This window comes from Musca autumnalis, unplaced genomic scaffold (genome assembly GCF_047663935.1).
Source record: "Musca autumnalis isolate F117 unplaced genomic scaffold, ASM4766393v1 scaffold_3, whole genome shotgun sequence".
NCBI lineage: Eukaryota > Metazoa > Arthropoda > Insecta > Diptera > Muscidae > Musca > Musca autumnalis.
Window position 1 is genome coordinate 202,831,465 of NW_027411866.1, and position 21,737 is coordinate 202,853,201.

Consider the following 21,737-nt stretch of genomic DNA (forward strand, 5'->3'; position numbering starts at 1 on the left):
CGTGGACCCCAAAAGATGACGTTCTTTTCTGGATCCTAAGCATGTCATTTTAACCAATGCGTTGACATGTCATTTCCACCAATGCTTTGGCATGTCATTTCCACCAATGATTTGACATGTCATTTTCACCAATGCTTTGACACGTCATTTTCACCCTTGCTTTGACATGTCATTTTAACCAATGCTTTGGCATGTCATTTTCACCAACCCCTTGGCATGAAATTTTCATGTCTTGTTTGGAAAATGGAAATGCTGTATTGAACTATGGTTTTCATGAAAAACAAAACTCTTTATTAATTCAAACGAATTCATGAAATAGCTACAATTAATTTATCAGTTTAGTTTTTCAAAAGTTTACATCCAAAATTGCAATGTAATCACCACAGCTGCAACGCAAAAGATTACTTCCTCCGTTCTCCGCAACTGATATTCTTTCATCTTACAAAAGGTTTTTTCAATTATCTTCCCATCACCAGTTCAGATTTCGACATGGACTCCAAATGCACTCCTTTAAGTATTTTTATTTCGTAAATTACTTTTATTTTATAATTTTGTTATTTTATAACAACATGTTGGTAATTTATACTCTTTTGTTTAGTGACGGAAATATGTAGGGATCTACAACCCGGCTTGCTTTAGGGATCTCTAAGAACAAAATGTAACGAACGGTGAGGAGAGACTTTTTATGGAAAATACCATTTATGCCTATTTAATTTATTTTTAATTGTTTCTTTCCAAAAGTAGTTTCTTCTTTATTTTCAGATTCTTGTTCCTTTTCGTTTCGGACTTTTTTTCCAAATTCTAAGAAGCGAGATTTGATTTATTTCGTTCTATGTCAGATTTAGAACAGACAAGGGAACTTTTAAAATAGCAATGTGTGCAGTCCGATTCTATTTTTAGCTCGATGGTTGGGACTTCATATAATACCAATTGTTTAGAAGTTTTAGTTGTTTGATATGCAGGAAATGTAAGACAACATCACGACGACAGTTCTAACAACTTTGGTCTGCTCCAGAAACTGCAATAATCAACTTATTTTTACTACGATAACAATTTTTCCTTTATGTTATCGGAAAAAATAGTAAAAATTAGTAGATTTTTGCAGTACTGGAACATACCAAAATGAAAATAAACAGGCGTGTAAATAAAAACACAAACATCATCTCTATTGGATCGATGGAATGGGTACAAATCCTGATGAAAAGATCGGATCTTTCACGACTTCCTTTGCATTGGTTCAAATCCTAATGAAAAGATCGGATCTTTCACGACTTCCTTTGAACCAATGCAAAAGATGACATGAAATCACGTCATCGCAAAGAACCCCTTCCGTCAAATTTTGCTGGGAAGGAACGAAAATAACATTAGCAACTTTACAAACGAAATATAAATACCAATTTTTCAGTCCAAGAAGTGAAAAAGAATAAATCGGTTTAGCCAACATCTCATACCATCAGCCTATTACTATAACAAGTAAAGAATCGTTAAGTTCCGCCGGGTCGAACTTTTTGTAACCTCCACCATAAAGTATAATGAACTAAATTTGAATAATTAGTTTCCTTTCGTGTCCACAATTTTTGGTGGAGCAATTGGTAGCTTCGAGATACCAGTAGCCGACTTTGCATGTTGGAGGTATTGAGTACAAATGCGACGATCCTAAATTAAAATAAACAAGTAAAATAGTATCAGTCGGCTTTGCCGACAGAGATATACCCTCAGCCTATGTGAATTGAAACTTTTATCTACGGACAGATCGAATGTACGTATGTATTTAGGTTTTTTTAGAATTTTGTGCGCCTTTTTGGACATTTAAACTGTCCGACAAAAATGTGGATTAGGATTAAAGTTCAAAAGTGTTGCGCAGGAGGTACTTAAAGGAATGGACCGGCATAGTCCATTATGGAAGTTCATCATATTTTAAGAGTCAAATCTTTTCGATAGATATCGCGCCCACTAGTCATTTCAGTGAGTCATCTTATAACTTTTGGACCAGTATGCCAGGAAGCATTGACTTGTCCACGGAAACATAATATCGCTGTAAACAGGACCACAACGAATATCATAGGTATACATTTCCAAAGGATCTTCGAACACATCCGAATCTGCATTTAGACACAAATGTTGAACTTTTGTGGGGGAGGCTCCCTAAGGAGAGAATCGATATAGGCCATTTAAGAAGTTAAACTAAATTTGGAAAAAATATTAGGAGATCAAAAGTTTGGACCAAATTAGTTACTACGTTCAAGATATATCGTGCATACCATTTTAGTGACTTTTTTCAATATTGGGGGGAAGTACTGGATGTTGTGGAACGATATTGCCCATCTTCGAACTGAAACTTAGTGTGGACAAAATATGACGAAGGCCAAATTATAGACCAAATATTACGAATGCCAAATTTTGGACCGATTCGGTAGATCTGTTCGAGAGTTGTCTTGCGCTCCAACCACTACACACCGTGTCATAGGGGATTTTTTTTGCATCTTTCAGGCTATTTTCTCAGGAAGTATGGACTTGCCCCTGATAAAACAGATATCGTCGTATGGGGGCAGTGAATACAAGTGGTTACAACAAAAATCAAAGCGATTGAAGAGCAGGTCATAAACTGAACTTTTAGAAGGACCGAATCGGTTGATCCTTTCGAGAGTTATCGTACGCTTCAGCCAGACGGATATGGCTAAATCAACTCCAAATTGTCTGAAACGGATATCGTCCAAACATACTTGGGGTCTAAAACTATTATTTGGATGAGGCACAGGAAAGTGTATATACCCTCGTTAGCATAAATGCCGAGGGTATAAAAATTACTTACATAGCTGGCACATTACAGAACATTTGTTCCATAGACCGAACGAAGAAAAGATCTCCAATTCTCTCTGTTTAGTGCTTCGCTTTCTGGAATACCGCGCCTTGTCATCTCTTCATCCATTTGTTTGCGCCATCTATTCTTTGGCCTGCCAATTCTGCGTGCACCGCCATGTGGCTCGAATTTATACGCCTTTTTAGCGGGTTCATTATCGCTCATTCTTATTATATGGCCTAGCCAACGCAATCGCTGCATCTCGATACGTTTAACTATATTGATGTCGTTGTATAGCAGATACAGCTCGTTGTTCATACGACGTCGATATTCACCGTCAACGCAGATTGGTCCGTAGATCTATCGAATAAATTTTCTTTCAAACACGCCAAGCACTGCCTTACCTGCTTGCGCAAGTACCCAGGCTTCGGAACCATACATAAGCACGGGTAGTATCAGGGTTTTGAAAAGTGTTATTTTTGTTTGACGAGTTGTGACTTAGTTTTTGAAGTGCTTACTTAAGCCAAAGTAGCATCTTCGTTTTATTTCAATTCTTCGTTTTATTTCACAACTGATGTCGTTTGTTGTGTTTACGGCGCACTATAGGTAATTTGCCCTGTTTTTGAGGCAAAAAATAATAACAGCGGAATTAAAGGATTTTTTAACTTTTTAAATTATTTATGTGTAAAAGTTAGATAAAATAAAGATTTTTACAGATAAATTCGGATATAAGGAACAACGGTTATAAGCAACTACGTATATAACGAACAAAGCTATTTCTTCCAATCCCATTTTCATTAGTTTTCTTATACACAACAAACTGGTTAAAACGATCACGGTAGTAAGTAACACAAATTTTGTCCCCGCGAGTAGATTTTCCAACGAATTGTTACTACAGTTTTGATAATTTTTTTAATATACCTTAATAAAGACGAGTTTAGTACTCCTTTAAACCGTATCAATGATTAATATGTAATAGAGAGATAAAATAAAGCTTACTACTGCCGCACCGTTTACAGAAAACCACGGATATACCGAACAATTTGTCGCCATTACTTATTTTACTTGCAATGAAATTGTAGACAACAATATTTTTTCATTTACTATTTATTTCCTCAAACCAAACTTCCACAATTTTAAGACATTTTATTGAGAAGTAACCTAATAAAATCTCATAAATATCAAAAAACGGGCAAAATCGGGTTTTGAAACCTAGCAGAAGACTTTCAGTAATGTGTTCTAGGTGGCAAAACTACGGCCAAACACGGCCAATTTAGTATAAGTCTATATGAAGTAAGATTAAGAAAAATAAAATATTTATTTCTGACTTTTTGTGTTTTTGGGTCGCTAAACAAAATGTTTAAGCTATATTATATATTAAATAAATTCCTCTCGCAATTGCCAATCTATTCCATTTTACATATATTTATATTTGGTTTATTTTTCCGCGGTTTTAAATACATTGAAATATGCCTTACAATATGTATTTTTTTAGTTCTTCTTCGAAATTCTCACTTTGACTGCAATTTAAACCGCGATAATGACGCTGTTTTGAAAAATATCGTTCATATTAATAAATTTTGACATGTTCTTTTTTCAATGCCAACTAAAAAATTACTATTATTAAAAGTTGCAAAATCGACTTTTTGCCTCAAAAACAGGGCAAATTACCTATAGTGCGGCGGTGCCGAGGTATACGAAGTTATTTACTACCTCCAAATTATGGGAACCAACTTCAACTTTCGATCTCTATGGACGCATTGCGCGTCGACACCATCAACTTGGTTTTCTCACCGTTTACCGCCAGACCCACTTTAGCAGATTCTCGTTCGACCTTCATAAAGGTATCGGTTACTTCTTTTACTGATCGTCCCATGATGTCTATCTCATCAGCATAAGCAAGTAACATGTGGCTATTAGTGTAGATTGTGCCACTTCTTTTGACGTTTGCCTCTCATATAACCTTTTCTAGCAGGATGTTGAAAAGATCACACGAAAGGCAAAACTCTTCGGAGAGGTTCTTTCCTATTTTAACTGAAGATCTTATGTCAGTTAGAGTCATTTTACAAAGCCGAATGAGCTTTACGGGGATACCAAATTCAGACATTGCTTGGAATAACTTTGAACGTAGCGGACTGTCGAAGGCTGCTTTATAATCGACAAAAAGGTGGTAGGTGTCGATCTGCATCTCTTGGGTCTTCTCCAGTATTTGCCGCAGGGTAAACATCTGGTCAATGGTGGACTTGCCAGGTCTAAAGCCGCATTGGTATTGTCCAATTATTTCATTAACCATGGGCTTTAATCGTTCGCACAATATCCCTGACACTATCTTGTAGGCGATAGGGAGAAGACTTATGCTCCTTTAGTTGGAGCATAAAGTCTTATCTCCTTTCTTATGAACGGGACACAGGATGCTCAGGTTCCAATTGTCGGGTACGCGTTCTTCCTGCCAGATGGAGCTAACTTGCTGATGCATACACCTTTTCAGTGTGTCGCCTCCGGTTTTAAACAGCTCGGCTGGTAGGCCATCAGCTCCTGCTGTCGTATTATTCTTCAGCCGGTTTATTGCTGTCTTTACCTCATCTTGGCCGGGTGGTATACTCAATACCATCTTTTGGGATTGGATCTGTGGTATCTTCGTCGACTTCGCTACTATTGGATACCAACAGTTTGGAAGAATGCTATTTCCATAACCTGAGCACACTATCTGTATTAGTTACCAAATTACCTTGCTGGTCTTTACAGAAGGATGCGCCTGCTCCAAAGCCATCAGTTTGATGTATTACTCTTTGGTAGAACTTTCGGACTTCATTCTGGCTCCTGTACATTTTGGTTTTTTTCACACTCCGGCCTTTCCATTTCTCTCTTTTTCCTGCAGAAAAGACGTTTCTCCTCCTTTTCTCCCGATACCTCTCTCGCGCGCTACGAGTTGCTACGGATTGTAAGGTAGTCCCATATGCCGCATTTTTCTCTTCGGTAACAGCACGACACTCCTGATCATACCATGAATTCCGTGGTGGAGGTCTCTGGAATTCAAGTATGGACTTTGCGACTGTTTGCATGGAGTAGGCAATATTTTACCATTGTGCTGACATGTTATCGGGACGAGGAGTGCTTTCATTAAGCAGTTGGGCCCGGTGAGTGGAATATTCTGTGGCTATCTGTTGTGATTGGAGCTTACCGTTGTCCAACTTTCGTGTTGTGCCTGTTCGCACTTTGTTTGCTAAGTTTAATCTGGTACGTACCTTTGCTGCAACAAGGTACTGGTCCGAGTCTATGTTTGCATCTCGGAACGATCGTACATCCAAGACCTTTTAATCGCATTGCAGCGAGTCTTTCATTCACTGGGGTGAAGCTGGAGACCAGATGTTGTAATCTCCGACCAACTACAAATCCGCAACCAAACTCATGCTTTATGTCATGGCAGCTATAATACAGTGCGTCACCTTAAGGTGTTGTTGTGACGCTTTTCCCATTCCATCGTATTTCCTGTATGGCAGTAATGTCGGCCTTGTACTTTTCAAGTACGTCTGCCAATGCGAAGACTGCACCTTCTCTATAAAGAGTGCGAACATTCCAGGTGTAGATTCGCAGATCATGGTCTTTAAAACGTTTGCGGGGTTCGTCAACTTTAGAGGGGTTTGTTTTTCTTTTCATTCGTTTTTTTCATAGTAGGCTGTTTTTTCTAGGGGAGGGTTACTAACTCGACGCCCAAACCCAAGTTTTTAACGTTCTTATGGGTGAACGCGCGGCACATGTTAGCACACTACATTTAACGGGTGTTAAAGGCAGTTCCCCAAGTGACACCACGGGCAGGTCAGCGTCCACTTGCGATGAAAGAGGGACCAAGATAAATCCTGGGCTTTGCCATGTTAAAGCCGGTCAGGACCGTTCCTTGTTATCTTCCATCCCTTACGTCATCCATACAAGTGCACTAACACATAATACCCCATCCCACAGTGTGGTGTAGGGCAGGTACCGGCACCAATACAAACGCATTGTTTGCGGTCTCTCCACAAACAGCGTGTGCGTCAATACTTTGCTAAAATTAAAAATCATTGAAACTAGCGAACCCGAAACATTCTCCATTGACTTCTGAAGGAAGACTGAGTGGTGGTTGTTCTGCTGTTATTCTCATCAAGGGCACGTGTGGCCCTTTTTACCGGATGCTGGTGTAGGGTATAAAAACCGTCAAATGAAAAAAATTATAAAGGAAATATTTTTCATTTCAAATTTTCATAGAACAAGAATCCAGTCCCTGTTAATGGAAAATTTGTTTTCATTTTCACCACACATTTTCATTTTATCCGCTTGCGATACATTGAACTGCTGGTAAGGAGAAATGTAGCTTGTATACATGACATTGTAATTGGTTGTTCGACTTATTCCTTTTTTTTACGGGGCTGTTTTAATTTCCCTGATTTTTTTTAATAAAACTTCATCAACACAATTTAATCAAATTTTATTTGACGAGACCTTTATAATAATTATAATTACGACTATATCACAATCAATGTTCTCGTTATCTTAATTCTAAATGAGTAGTATACTATGTACGACTAACCCCCCCTTACGACTTATTTTCCTTCTGCAGCAAATGTTCCACCTTATTCATTTGCTGCAGTATTCCATTGTTCAATATAGACTTGATATTGGCACCCCATATAAAATCGCCATGAGCAAAATTCTTCTCAGCAATAAAGTGTGGCACGCAGCGTTTCCCCAGAATTCCACTCAAATACTCAACATCTTCTTTCGCTGACAGAACATCGTTGTCACTGTAGTATAAATGTAAAGGAAATCGTGGATTTATGTTGCCCAGCTGATAATCGGGAGGTGTTGTTTGGTTGTAACGTTTTAAATTTCCCTCCAAGCCATAATCATAGGGTCGAAAATGTCCCGAAACATAGGCCTGTACCAGGTGAATAAATTGATGTGTAGAACAGCTGGCTGGATGGGTGTTAAATATGTCCGGATAGAGAGACTAAACGCATTTCAAATTTAATTTCCAAATTTAAAGAATATTCTTCATTTTCTTGTTGACTTACCTTGGGTAGGTGTGTGGAGTAGCCCACTGTAAATGTTAGCCAAAAATCACACAAAAAATTTTGAGTCGACGCCATTCGACATTTAGGTATTCCAAGAATTTGTTGTACAATTGGATTTTGAAAGAAAGGCCGATCACCAACTATGGGGTCCAATTTGCTATATCTACCCAAGAAGGGTGCTGTGAGACGTATTGGCTTGGAGCGTGCATGTGTCATAAAGGCAATGGGTGCAAACATGTGACCAGTTTTTAATTTCTGATTATATGCTGGCTGTGTGGAGAGTAGGGCAAACATTATTGCAGATCCCTGCGAGTGACCAAAATAATGCAACGAAGTTTGTTTGGTTGTGCGTAGTATATAATCTATGGTGGCTGGTAAATCATCTACGGCCACATTATCCCATGAATATTGCCAAAATGTTGGGTCGGTCGTTGAGAGTGAAACATGGCGATTACCATATGGGTTACCACGGAAATTTCCCAACCATACATCATAGCCATTGTCTGCCAAATTGAAAGCTAATGCATCCTTAGGTCCTCTAAGTACCCATGCATCTGAAGAGCTGATTAAGCCATGCATCATGAGGACAGGAGATTTCTGTCGTCCAGTTATTGTAGAGTTTATGACACGAAATATATTTAAAATGTAACCATCTTTTGTCTGAACCTTATGAGTTTCAGAGTCATAGCCGAAGTTTTTTATTCGATCAGCCTAAATAAAGAGGAATAAACATGATTTTGTACGTTCCAAAATTATGACAGATTGCAAATCAAATTGCTAAATACTTACAGTAGTTCGTGGTACTGCATATGTCGCGTGCAGAATTAAAACTAATGGAATTAATATTACTACTGGCCTCATTTCCTAGATAAATTTTCAATATAATGTTAAAAGGAATGGGTATTTTTTCAAATAGTGAGCTTGAGAAATGATGTTACTACCGTAATGTACATTACTAGTAAAAATGTTCACAACAGGTACAAAGTCTCCATATAACCGAGCAAAAAAAATCATTGCCAAGTAACGGATTTTTATAGTTATTTTTGGTAGTCCTAACAAGGACATGTCGCACTGAATGACTAGATATTCTATGGTCACTAGAATTGGAAAAATACGCTAAAACATATCGCTCATTTACTCAAAAAGTGGCATATCTCAAAAAATTCAGTTTCGAAAAAAAACTTCCGAAATTAAAAATATAACAATCTGGTATCGATTGTTCAGGAAAACACAAGTGAGGATTGTTGTAGACTGCCGGACGGACAAATTGTCTCATTGTGATCTGTGCTATTGATTTTGTTGTCCTCGGCTATTACTCACTGATCTCTCGTTGTGATCTTATCTGATAGATACCATAACGTGTTAGAACGGAGATCACCTCTTGGGATCTTATCTGATGGTTATGTAACGCGTTAGAATGTAGATCACAAACTGAGCGATTTTATTGAATTTTGTTCTAGCTTAAGTACTAATCGTGAGAAGAAATAGTAGGGCGTAAATATATTAGTAACAGTTTACAGTTGCATAAAATGGTATATCGAAAGTAGTAATTAATGAGTTGTTTTACAAGAGTAGTAGAATAAATTATTTACATAGTTGCATTCTGTCAGTTAACTTTAAAATACAATGAATCAATCACAATGGGAAATTGGAATATTTACAAACTCACAATGACAAAGGTACAAAACTATGAAAATTTTTACTATTGAAATGTAGAGGGCATGAAAGTGTAATTATTGAAATATGGATTGCTTCAGTCTCCCCCTCTGATGCTGAAAGCGTCCCGATGAAGCATCAGAAATTACGGATTGTTGAACTTCTATTGTAACCTGCATCAGTTTTGCATCTGCTTAGGATGGACTGCATCAGGAACAATCGGATGTTGAAACTGCTATTGTGCCAATAAGACTGTAGTAATTGCATAAAGATGCCGTTGAAGACTTACTGCGGAACCTCCCCCTGGAGTAAAGGTGACTAACTAACGGTAGAGGTGGATGTATTTTGCCTCCCCCTGGAGCAAAACTGCATCGTACACGTACATTGTTGGTGAATCATCAAATTTCTTTTTCTCAACGTGGTTCGCGGTCCATTTTGCAGGAGTAAACATGAATAACTGACAGCAAAGGTGGATGTATGTTTACCTCACCCTGAAGTAGAACTCATACATCGTACACGTACATAGTTGTTGACACATCAAGCTTCTTTTCTTGTGGGTCATCTTTGGATACGAATGCGGCAACTGATCGTTCCAAGAATTACGCTGTGCTATTGATTTTGTTGTTGTTGTCCTCGGCTATTACTACATTTCAGCAAAGGTACGGTTTTTGCCTTTTAGCATTAAAAAGTTTATGTTTTGTTTTTAGAGAAAACGATTCAGAGAAATTGAAAAGTCTGTGACTTTGTCTGAATGGTACGGGAATAGTTTCGTTTGTTTGTGTTCATTGATTTTTAGAGCAGTTAAGGTGAATTTGTGTACATTTTTAACTTTTTTAGCCAAACACTCCACACACTGCGTCACATGTACGAACATTAAGGGTTGTTTAAACGCTTACATGTGCACCAGCAACTCTTCGTAATTTTGCTAACAAACAAGTAAAAAAGTGTCAGTCGGCTTTGCCGACAGATATAAACCCTCAGTCAATGTGAAGTGAAACTTTCAACTACGGACACATCGAATGTATTTAAGGTCTCTTCAGAATTTTGTGACCCCTTTTTGGACATTTGAACTTGCTGACGAAAATGTGGATTAAGAATTAACCGCACTAAGACACAAATGTTGAACTTTTGTGGGGGAGGTACCCTTAGGAAGGACCGATATGGGTCATTTTAGAAGTTAAACTAAATTTTGACAAAGTATTAGGAGATTCAAAGTTTGGACCAAATTAGTTGCACCATTCAAGTGATATCGTCCTAGCATTTTAGTGGCATTTTTTAAATATTGGGGAGAAGTACCGGAAGTTGTGGACCGGTATTGTCCCATGAAACTATGTTTGGATATAATATGACGAAGACCAAATGTTGGACCAAATCGGTTGAACAGTTCGAGAGTAATCGTGCTCTCCGAGCGCCACATATGGTGACATAGGGATTTTTTACATCTTTCGGGCTGTTTTCCCAAGAAATATGGACTTGCCGCTGAAAAAACGTTTACCGTCGTAATGGAGGTAGCGAATGCAAATCGCTTCAACAAAAATCAAAGTGATTCGAAGGCAGGTCTTAATGAACTTATCCGAAATTTGGGTGAGAGGTAGCAGAAGGAGAAGACAAATATAGTCCATATTCGAACCTGATCTATATCTGGTAGACCTATTAGGATGGGTAAAGTATGGACCAAATGGGTCACTCCTATCAAGAGTGACCGAACACTTTTGAAATTTTGTGGGGGGATACCTGAAGGAGTAGGCCGATATGGCTTATCTTCGAACGTAAACTAAGTTTGGACAAAATATTTCGAAGGCCAAATTTTGGACCGAATCGGCAGATCCGTTCGAGAGTTATCTTGAGCTTCAACCACTACATATGGTGCCATAGGGGTTTTTCACCTTTCAGGCTATTCTCTCAGGAAGTATAAACTTGACGAAACTTGTTCCGTCGTATATTGGACAGTGACTACAAGTTCTTACAACAAAAATCAAAGCGATTCGAGAGCAGGTCCTAAACTGGACTTTTCTGAAATTCTGTGTGAGAGGTACCCGAAGTAGTGGATCGATTGAGTCCATGTTGTAACCTCATCTAAGTCTGGTAGATATTTCACGTTGTGCAAAGTATGGACCAAATCTGTTACTTCCTTCAAGATTTATCGTGTGCTCAAAATTTCCGAATATTTTCGATCCTTTGTGTGGGAGGTACCGGAAGGCGTGGACCGATATAACCCATCTTCGAACTTAAACTAAGCTTGGGCAAAAATTACGAAAGCCAAATTTTGAAACGAATCGGTTGATCCGTTCGAGAGTTATCGTGCGCTCCAGACAGACGGACGGACAGTGCTAAATCGACTTCAAATTTTCTGAAACGGATTTCAACCAAACATACTTGGGGTCTAAAACCATTATTTCGATGAGGCACATTTTGCCCGTATGAAAGTGTACCCAGCAAAAAAAAATCCTCCCAAAATCATGGGTTTCGTAAGGGATTTTTGGCAGCCGTAACTACTCTCAAACCCCCTTTCTTCCCCATTATGTTTACAAGGGCATGTCGCACTCAGTTTGTAGTTATTTTATGACCACTGGAATAACTAGTTATTCTGTGGCCACTAGAAGTTGAAAAGTAAGGTAAAAAAATTCTATTTTTAGAACAGTTGATGTAGAGAATTTGTTTTTAATTTCATCACACTTTTTACATTTATTTTCAATTTCAATTTTTTCAATTCAATTGTTTCTTTATTTTCAAATAACATTATAAAAAATATAATTTTAACAAACAGTTTTCGTATGATTTTTAAAGAAACTTACAGCATGGTCGGATTTGACCGTCTGCTGGAATATCGAGTTATTTAATAATGTTAATAATTAAATTCATCTATTAATAATCTTCTGTATCTCAATGCTTCTTTTAAGAACCTGTGCAATTGAGGCCAGCACCAAACTTCACCACCATTTAAAATATTAATAATCTCGTTTTGCGTTAATTGGGTTTCATGAAAGTATTTAATCCGTATACTATTCAATACTGGACATCTTCCGACAAAATGAATTAATGTTTCGGATTCTCCCAGATTGCACAAAGAACAATTTTGTCCATCACCAGTTCTATTTTTGTTAAAGTTTAACCAGAACAAATCACCTCTAGCTTTCATAATAAATGATATTTGCTCTTGACTGAAATTGGCATTACAGTAAAAAGAACCCGCATTTATATCAAGGTGCTTATATATGCGAAATTCGCTAGAACGAGCGTTTTGTATCGATTCGTTACGGGAACTATTCTTCATTTCTAGCAATAGCAATTGCCCTGCCTCTAACCAATTCCTTTTATTCAGCATAATACTACTGTGTTCAATGTTGTACTGCGCAAGTTGTGATGTATAGTCCCGAAACCAAGCCAGTTTTTTATTGACAACTTTCGAGGCCAGTATTTGGGGCAATCTGTGACTTTGGAGATCAAATAACACTTTTGCCATGTATTGCATATGTAGAGTGTAGGTATAAATATAACCAGGTTCATATCCAGTTTCCAGTGATATTACATAGTTAGGCGTAGTATCAGGGAGACGTAACATTTTTTTGATAAAAAAACGATATATTTTATCAACTAAATTAAAGTATGAATGACCCCAGATTTGTGCTCCATAGCTATGTATCGAACGACAAACAGCTAGGAACATTTTCCATTTCGCTGTTAAGCTCACAGATGGTTTTGAGATAAATGTTTTCCATGTTGAGTTTAAGGTCAATTTCAAGATCTCTTCTTTTTTTACGAGGTGTTTGGTAAATGACAATTTGGGTGTTAGTATTATTCCGAGGTATTTGTACTCGTTCACTACTCTTAACGTTTCACCTTTGTATTTCCAATTTTCATTTGAAGATAGTTTACCACCTTTCCTAAAAATCATTATTTCAGACTTAGCTTGGTTCACTTCCATACCCCATTTATCACAATAAGAGTCTAGATTATTAATCATGCTTTGTAATACTTTCGGGTTGTCTGCCATTATTACGATATCATCCGCGTACATTAGTAAGCGGATGTTAGTATCGTCTACATAAAGTCCGCCTTCTAGATGTTCGTGCAGATCGTTTAAATAAATTGCAAATAGAATTGGTGACAATAAACATCCTTGTTTGACTCCACTATATGTGTTGAAATGATCTGATAGTTCGGATCCTGACCATACTGCCGACTTCGTGTTTTTGTATATCCCTTCAATGAATCTAATAGTTTTTGAGGAAAGGCCAATTTCGTGTAATTTATATATTAATCTATCTCGTGGCACTCTATCGAAGGCAGCCTTGAAGTCAACGAAAAATGCGTACACCTTTTTGTTGTCATTAAATTTCAGATTCACTACAGCCGATAAACTAAAGATGTTGTCCACTGTGGAGTATCCTTTCCTAAAGCCTGCCTGATACTCGTTTAATATCTGATGTCTATTAATCCAATCAGTAATTCTGCCGTTCACCATTCCGATCATCAACTTGCCAATACAATTCATAAATGTGATACCGCGGTAATTATTAACATCATTTATATTTCCCTTTTTGTGGATTGGAAATATGATTCCAGTTCTAAATGCTTCGAAGTCATCGCAACCATTTAAGATTTTTGTGTATATATTCGCCAAATTCGTTAAGAAGTCATCGGTTGCGTACATAAAAAATTCATAAGGGATCCGATCATCACCTGGTGCTTTATTGAGTTTGACATTCTTTAATTGGTCCTTGATTTCTCCAACTGTAAATTCTCTATCTAAATATATATCACTTAAATTGTTAGGAGCATAATAAATCGCTGTAGTCATACATTGTGGGTTTAGGAGGTTTTCAAAATACAATTTCAGAGTATCTGCCTTTATACAGCAACCGAGGTCTTCGTCTGACTGCCTAATTTCTTTCACAAGTTTCCACCAGGTCTTGCTGTTATATATTGTGTCCAGCTTTTCCTCTAAATTTTTATAATAACTTTCCTTTTTAATTTGGCATAAGTTGTCGTAATTTTTCTTATGCTGTATATATGCCACTCTATCACATGTATTTTGGGATTTTCTGAATGTGTTCAGCGCCTTCATTGTTTTCTTTCTGCTTTTTAAGCATTCGAAGTCGAACCATTTGTTCTTAAAATTCAAAGTTATTGGGTCCGAGCTCTAGGGTAAGATTTATTTATAATTTCTATTATATCCTTAATTTTGTGATTCTCTGGTAGATTGTTTAAGTGTTGGTTTAAAGATACCTGATAGATTTCTTTGTTAGCATCTTTCCATCTCAATTTTGGCAAAAGATTAAGTTTTTCTGTCCTTTTACGATTAAAGGTGGGTATCGACAAAGTTAGGACTATTGGAAAATGGTCTGACCAAATTTGATCATCCACTCTAAATAGCTTTACCATACTTAACATTTCCAACGAAACTGCACACAAATCGATTACAGAACGACCATTTCTATTAGCAAAAGTAAATCTACCGTCCATATCTCCTGTTGTTCTACCATTCAACACAACAAGGCCACTGTTGTCACAAAATTCAACATATTTTCTTCCGTTAGTGTTTGTAATTTTATCTTCTGATTGCCTTGTGTAACGACAAATTAGGGATAGTTCAGAGGGCAACTCTTGTTCTTCTCCTATTCGTACATTATGGTCTCCCATGACTATTTTCATATTATCGTAGACTTCCACAGCTCCTTTTAATGTATCAAAATCATCAACCCAGTTAGCCCCTCTTAAGTAGACTGGTACAATCTCGAAGATAATAGAATCAAATTCACATTTAAGTACATCTTGGTTTCCTCGTTGAAAAAATCGATGCTTGAAGCCCTTACTTTCCAGATCGTTTCTTATACCATATAATTTTCCTCCAATACCTCTCCCCCGAGTGTTGTTTCTACTAGCAGCGTTCCAATATATTTTAAATTTTCTAAATTTACCTGCGAAGAACTCTTCCTTATGCGCCTCAACGTGAGTTTCCGATAAAATGAAAATGTCAAAATTATGTATATATTCGTAGAAATGGTGGTGAAGATTTTTGCTATGCAACCCATGAATATTGTAAGCTACAATGTTTAATGTATGATTTTCCTTATTTTCAATTGTTTCTATTTCGTTATTTTTCTGATTTATTTGTTTATTAATGTCTCTTTTGTTTGTATTTGTTTTAGTTATCTTCAATAGTTTTTTGAGTCTAACTGCGACACCAAGTTGTTATAGCTAATATTTAGATTTCGGATACCGTCTCCAAAGATGTTGGTTAACACTTCTAATCCGCAGCTGTGGCCGCACTTTAGCTTGAAATCACCGTCCCAATGAAATGTTCTACCCTCTGCCACAAGCTGTTCTCCTCTTACACCAGTTTTTAATTCCTTATTGATCTTCTGAATTTCCTTTTTTAGCAACAGCATAACTCTTTTCTTCTGCAGACGTACCCCACTCAAGTCTCGTTCGACGAAAATAGACGAACCTGCTAGGAATTTTGTACACTTCAGCACTTCCGCTACAGTTTTTACATCTCTAAATTCAACAAGCAATGTCATTCTATCTTTTGATTCTTTAATCTTCTTAACAATTTCTACTTCCGGTTCATTATTCATCCTCAGGTTGTATCGAAAGAAGTTATTAACTGCTCCATATATTGATTTCTGGCATGGTAATCCTCTAACTATCAGTTTTTTACGACCTAGCTGATCCTCTAGTCTTTGCAGTCTTTTACTACCCTCTTCCTTGGCCTCCCTTAGCGATTTCATCTCAGCTTTCAATTCTGCATTCTCGGTGGTTAGACGTTCAACATCGCTTCTGATACTCTCCATATTGCTTTTTATATCCTGTATGTCCGCTTTTGATGGTAGATTTTCCAGTTTCTCGTCTAGCAGTTTAGACATTGAGTCATGCATCATCTTCATGAGATCTAAAGTGCTCATACTCGCTACCATGACAGGACTCTCAGGAGAAGTTTCTATTAATTTGCGTTTAGCCATTTGTTCGCCGTGAGCCACTGTACTGTTAGTGCTACGTGGTGTATTTTTTGTGGGGGATGGCATACTTTTAGGCATAACTTCAATTGTTCGCACGTTCTTCTTCTTCCTTATATTGTGTTTCTGGTTGATATCCCAATTTGTTAATGTGGTAACTTTACAAAACCACTATTTGTTAGACAGAGTAAACACAGCTGTTTTTGTTTAGCCAGACGGAGAAACTCTTTTCACTTTTGAGTCAAAATAAAGGAATTTGTTTTCCAGTGATAAATTTTATAAAGTTTGATTTTAAAAACACAATTTTTGTGACAAATAAAGTTGGAACCGAATACTATTCAATGTTTCCCGGTAGCTGGTCACGAGATTTATGGTGCTAAAGTCGAAGCAAGGAGATATTGATCCGATTGTAGTGTCTGACGGATAAACACTTGGAGCTTGGTAAATACGTGACCGATCTCAATGGAATTAAAACTCGACTCTTTATATTTTACATTTATTTTACTTTATTTTATTTCGCTGTCTGCCCGAATTGAACCCACGAACCCTCTGATTTCTAGCCAAAGACACTACACACTATGCCACGCACACGAATATTAAGGGTTGCATAAGAACTTAAATGTGCAGTACACATGTGCACCACGAATTGTTATTTTTTAATTAAAAAACTCGCGTGCCGACGGTGAGCGTTGAACACACAACCGTAGGATTTATAGTCGGACACACACTCACTGTGCCACCGTCGTCATTACTTAGTGAGGAGTAAAGTAAGTAGGTTTACCTTGTAAATTTTTTAAGAAGTAACCCATTACTTTTCAGATTACTTGTAATGCGAAAAGAAGTTTGTTTACATTACTTTGTAAAGGATTACGTAATGACTACCGGATCCAAATTTTTGCTGGGTATATACCCTCGTTAGCATAAATGCTGAGGATATAAAAACAGGGTTTCGCAGACGGCCTCAAAACTTCGTACTATTTTTCTCTTTCAGATGAAAAAAAAATCTGCCAAAAAGTTACGTAGTTTTCTCGAAAAAAAATTATGGAAAATGGCTTTTATTGAGCTTTACAACTGAGGGTATTCTTTAAGGCTAAGCACACTAAAATGTTGGCTTACATCCAGTTTGAAACTTGGTCATGAATTGCTTACAATTTTTATTGTCTGTAGTCCTTATGATTTGTATTGCCCCTTCATTTTCACATATTTTGAATTCCGTCCAGAATATACTCGTGCAAAAAAGTAAAAACGACAAAAACTTTCTAACTTTGCTATTTTTCAATGTAAGATTCGGCAGAAACAATATTGATATGTTCGAATGTACGCTCTTTCTTACAATAATAAAATAGTTTTTAAATAACTACTTTATTATTGTAAGGTTATGCAGCTTAACCTCAGTTTTGTTGTTTTTTATATTATAAATAAAATACAAGTTTTTAAAGTGGGGGTTGGTTAAAACTGATTTAATTTCGGGAAAGGCAGAAAGTTTATAATTTCGCCACTAGACCTCATCAGTTCTCTTAGTTCTTTGTATTGGAACAAATAACTTATCCCCAATTTTATGAATTCAATTAAATAAATAAAATACAAGTTTTTAAAGTGGGGGTTGGTTAAAACTGATTTAATTTCGGGAAAGGCAGAAAGTTTATAATTTCGCCACTAGACCTCATCAGTTCTCTTAGTTCTTTGTATTGGAACAAATAACTTATCCCCAATTTTATGAATTCAATTAAATGCTTATTCAACATAGACATCTAAAAACCCTCGTAGTCCAAATAAATAGTTTCCACTGTTATGTCTTTATAAAATTCGCATTTAAATTAATTCACCGGTCACACTTATTCTTGTGCTCGAGTCGTGATAAAATTGGGGAAGACTTATTTGTTTCAATATAAATAACTAAGAGAACTGATTAGATCTAGTTGCGTAGACCAAAACTATTGTCTTCTCTGTCTTTCCCAAAATTAAATTAATTTTAACTACATCCCACATTAAAAAACTTGTTGTTTTTAGAATTTAAAAACAACAAAACTGAGATTATGCTGCATTACCGCCTCTTCCCTGTTAAAACATATTTCTTGAAAACTGTTTTAAATTGTTGAATTAGTCTGCACTGTGAAAATAATCCGCGACAAATTCAGAAACAAACTACTCGTAAAAAATCTTTTCTCAAATATATAAGTGTAAATCGTTAATATCTGCACTGAACCTATCATTTGTAGCAAAAACAAATAACATTTATATTGAGATCATGGGGAGTGCCCGACCCCATAACATAGAATTATAAATTCCAATAAAAGTCATCTGAATTATGAAAAAATTAGAAATTTACATTGGTAGCCGTAACTAATTTCAAATTTACCTTTTACACATTATTTTAAAAAGCCTCACTCAAATACATTGAAATACAGATATTCTATTTTTAGAACTTTTGTGGTTCAACCAGGGTTTCGGAGTCGGAGTCGAGCTGGAGTCGGAGTCTGAGTCGAAAAAAATAACTCAATAAGTTTGTTCTGCAATTAGAAATATAACATTAAATTCTGGAAACAATTTTTGTTTTTCAAAAATCATTACTTATTTTAAAAAAAGGAGCTAAAAGAAAACATTTAAGCAAACGGTATACTATACAAATTTAGAGGACGATTCACAGGATATTTACTGTCTTTTGAAGTCTATTCTTTTCATCTCTATTTTGATTACAAAATGCATGTCCAGAATATTTTTTGGTCCAATTGATTCATTAATTTTTTGCAAGCAAAAGTAAAGTTCTACGACAATTGAATTATAATTGGGCATATAACGTCTTTTATATAAGCCCTACAAGTCTTCTGTCAGAAGACCTAGCGGTGTTCTCACAAAAAAAATCTTCTGATCTTTTTATCCTGTATTTTGGGAGATGTCATCCTTGTCTTCCATTAAATGACCTGTTGGACTCCTAGGAAGCACATTGTGTTTGCTATGAGAAATTTTATTGATTACACTGTGACATAAAATGGAAGTCAAAGTCTGGAGGTAAAAAATTCACGTTGGGAATGAAAGCCCCTATTGAATATAATAAGAACTCTAAATGATCCATGATTCATTAGAAGTTTCTGAGTTATGACGTAATGATTTTTTTATTGACCCCCAATAATACTTGAGTAAGTAGCTTTATATCTTTGTTTGGCGATATTGATTCATCATTTTGGCATGAAATATTTTCAGATAAATATAATGAATAATTTTGTTTTGTTCTTCTAGCTTAGTTCCTTCCTTGTCCTTTTTGTTCTTTAACTGAAAAAGAAACACAAGATCAGACTTTCTATATTAAACATTTTTATAGAAATGTTCCTCTAGTAATTCATCGATCGATTTAATTTTTAATCACCCAAAACCCAAAATTTAAATTTTGTTTTTTTCGGTCCGCTATTTCTGTAAAATCTAATATTTTTTACAAAATCGATCGATGAAGGACTAGATTTTGACGCCCTTGATGAGCCTACAAAAAAATATGAAAATCGGATTATTAGTTTTCGAGCTAGAGTAGGCACCGCAAAACGCTTTAATGTAGACGGTCATTTGCCACAAAACTTCTTACCGACTGTTTATGTATTTCGAAACAAACTTTAGTTTTCCAAATTTTATTTCTTTTGCTTTTGCTTCAAAACAAAAAACTAATTTGAAAAACACACTCAAATTTGGTAGTGTTTCTTAAGTTACTGGCAGTGTGCGTTTACTGAGAACATATTAGGGTAAATAATGCATTGAAATTTATGCTAACTTGCTGTCAGTAAGCGCACACTGGCGGTCGCTGCAGCAAATATTTACCTAATGTGACCTTACCTTTACTCATTCATTTTCTTATCGACATACATAAACAGACCCTTAATATTTTTCAACAAAAAATTCAGAAAGCAGATTATGTTAGTAAGTCTTTCAGATGAAGGAAAAATCTACAAAATATTCGTGGCTTTCTTCGAAAAAAATCATGATAAAGGGTTTTTATTGTTTTTTTTTTTTTTGGATGGGTGCCACCTATTTAGGCTCTCGAAGAACGCTAACCCGTTGCCTTATATCAATTTTAAAACCTGCTCATGAATTACTTATAATTTTAACTGCTTGTAGTCCTTATGATTTGTATTGCCCCTTCATTTTCACATATTTTCTGATGCATAAAAGTTCCTTTCAGAATATTCTCGTGCAAAAAACGGGCAAAACCGACAAATACTCGAAGAGCTCCAAAACTGTTGGCTTATATTATCCATTGTAAAACTTGGTCATGAATTGCTTATAACATTATGAACACAAATTTTGGGGCAGAGATAATTTCTTTTGGAGATGAAAGCCCTTGGTGAGTATATTAAGAACCCCAAAGGACAGATCCGCCGTGAGTCGAACTTCCGCGTTTTGGCGTGATTAAGTTTTGCTAGAGACCCTGTAAGGCATCAAGAATTAGCGTTATATATTTGTTCACTGTTGTTTTTGCTTATTTTTGAGATGACATGTCTGCAGTCAAATCGAATGAGGATTATTTTCGTAGAGCACTTCGGCCTTCTAACTCGCTTCCTTCAATGTCCTTTTCGTCCTTTATTTTAAGAGCCGCTATAATAGTAACACAAGATGACGTTTTTCAGCTTCGAAATGTTCTTAAAAAATGTTGCTCAGAATATTTTAAGGTACGGCTCTCATTGACAACTAATCGATTTTGTCGCGATTTCGTGGTCGTTTTGTGCATTTACCCTGTTTTTGTTCAGAAAATGACTATATTTTGTTTTTGGTATATTCGTTACAGAACATACAAAAATACAAAACACAGTTTTTTCTGAGCAAACAGGGGTAAATGTCAAAAATGACTATAAAAACGCGACAAAATCGATTAGTTGTCAATGAGAGCCGTACCTAAAATTTTCTGAGCGACATTTTTGCAGAACATTTCGAAGCTGAAAAACGTCATCCTGTGGTAATTTATAGCGCCTCTTAAAATAAAGGACAGTAAAGGAAGCGAGTTAGAAGGTCGAAGTGAAGACATGTTACCTCAAAAATAAGCTATAGCAACAGTGAACAGAGATATAACGCTAATTCCTGACGGCTTACAGGGTCCCTAGCAAAGACTTCATCACGCCATAACGCGGAAGTTCGACTCACGGCGGATTTGTTCTTCGGGGTTCTTAATATACTCACCAAGGCCTTTCTTTCGCAAGAGGAATTTTCCGTGCCCCAGACTTTCACCTCCATTTTGTTGCACAGTGTAATTTTTACTGCCTGTAGTCCTTATGATTTGTATTGCCACTTCATTTT

General features: G+C 36.4%; 2 protein-coding genes across 2 annotated transcripts in view; one reads left to right on the forward strand and one right to left on the reverse strand.

Annotated features, from left to right (window-relative positions):
• Positions 1–21,737, forward strand: part of LOC141398731 (uncharacterized) — a 152,232-nt gene that overhangs the window by 60,257 nt on the left and 70,238 nt on the right. The window lies entirely within an intron of this gene.
• Positions 7,371–8,765, reverse strand: LOC141398403 (lipase 3-like). The gene is made up of 3 exons (XM_073975688.1): positions 8,638–8,765; positions 7,849–8,559; positions 7,371–7,784 (listed from the first exon to the last, which is right to left on the reverse strand). Exons 1-3 carry the CDS (start codon positions 8,707–8,709, stop codon positions 7,371–7,373), a joined length of 1,197 nt encoding a protein of 398 aa, XP_073831789.1. The 5' UTR covers positions 8,710–8,765.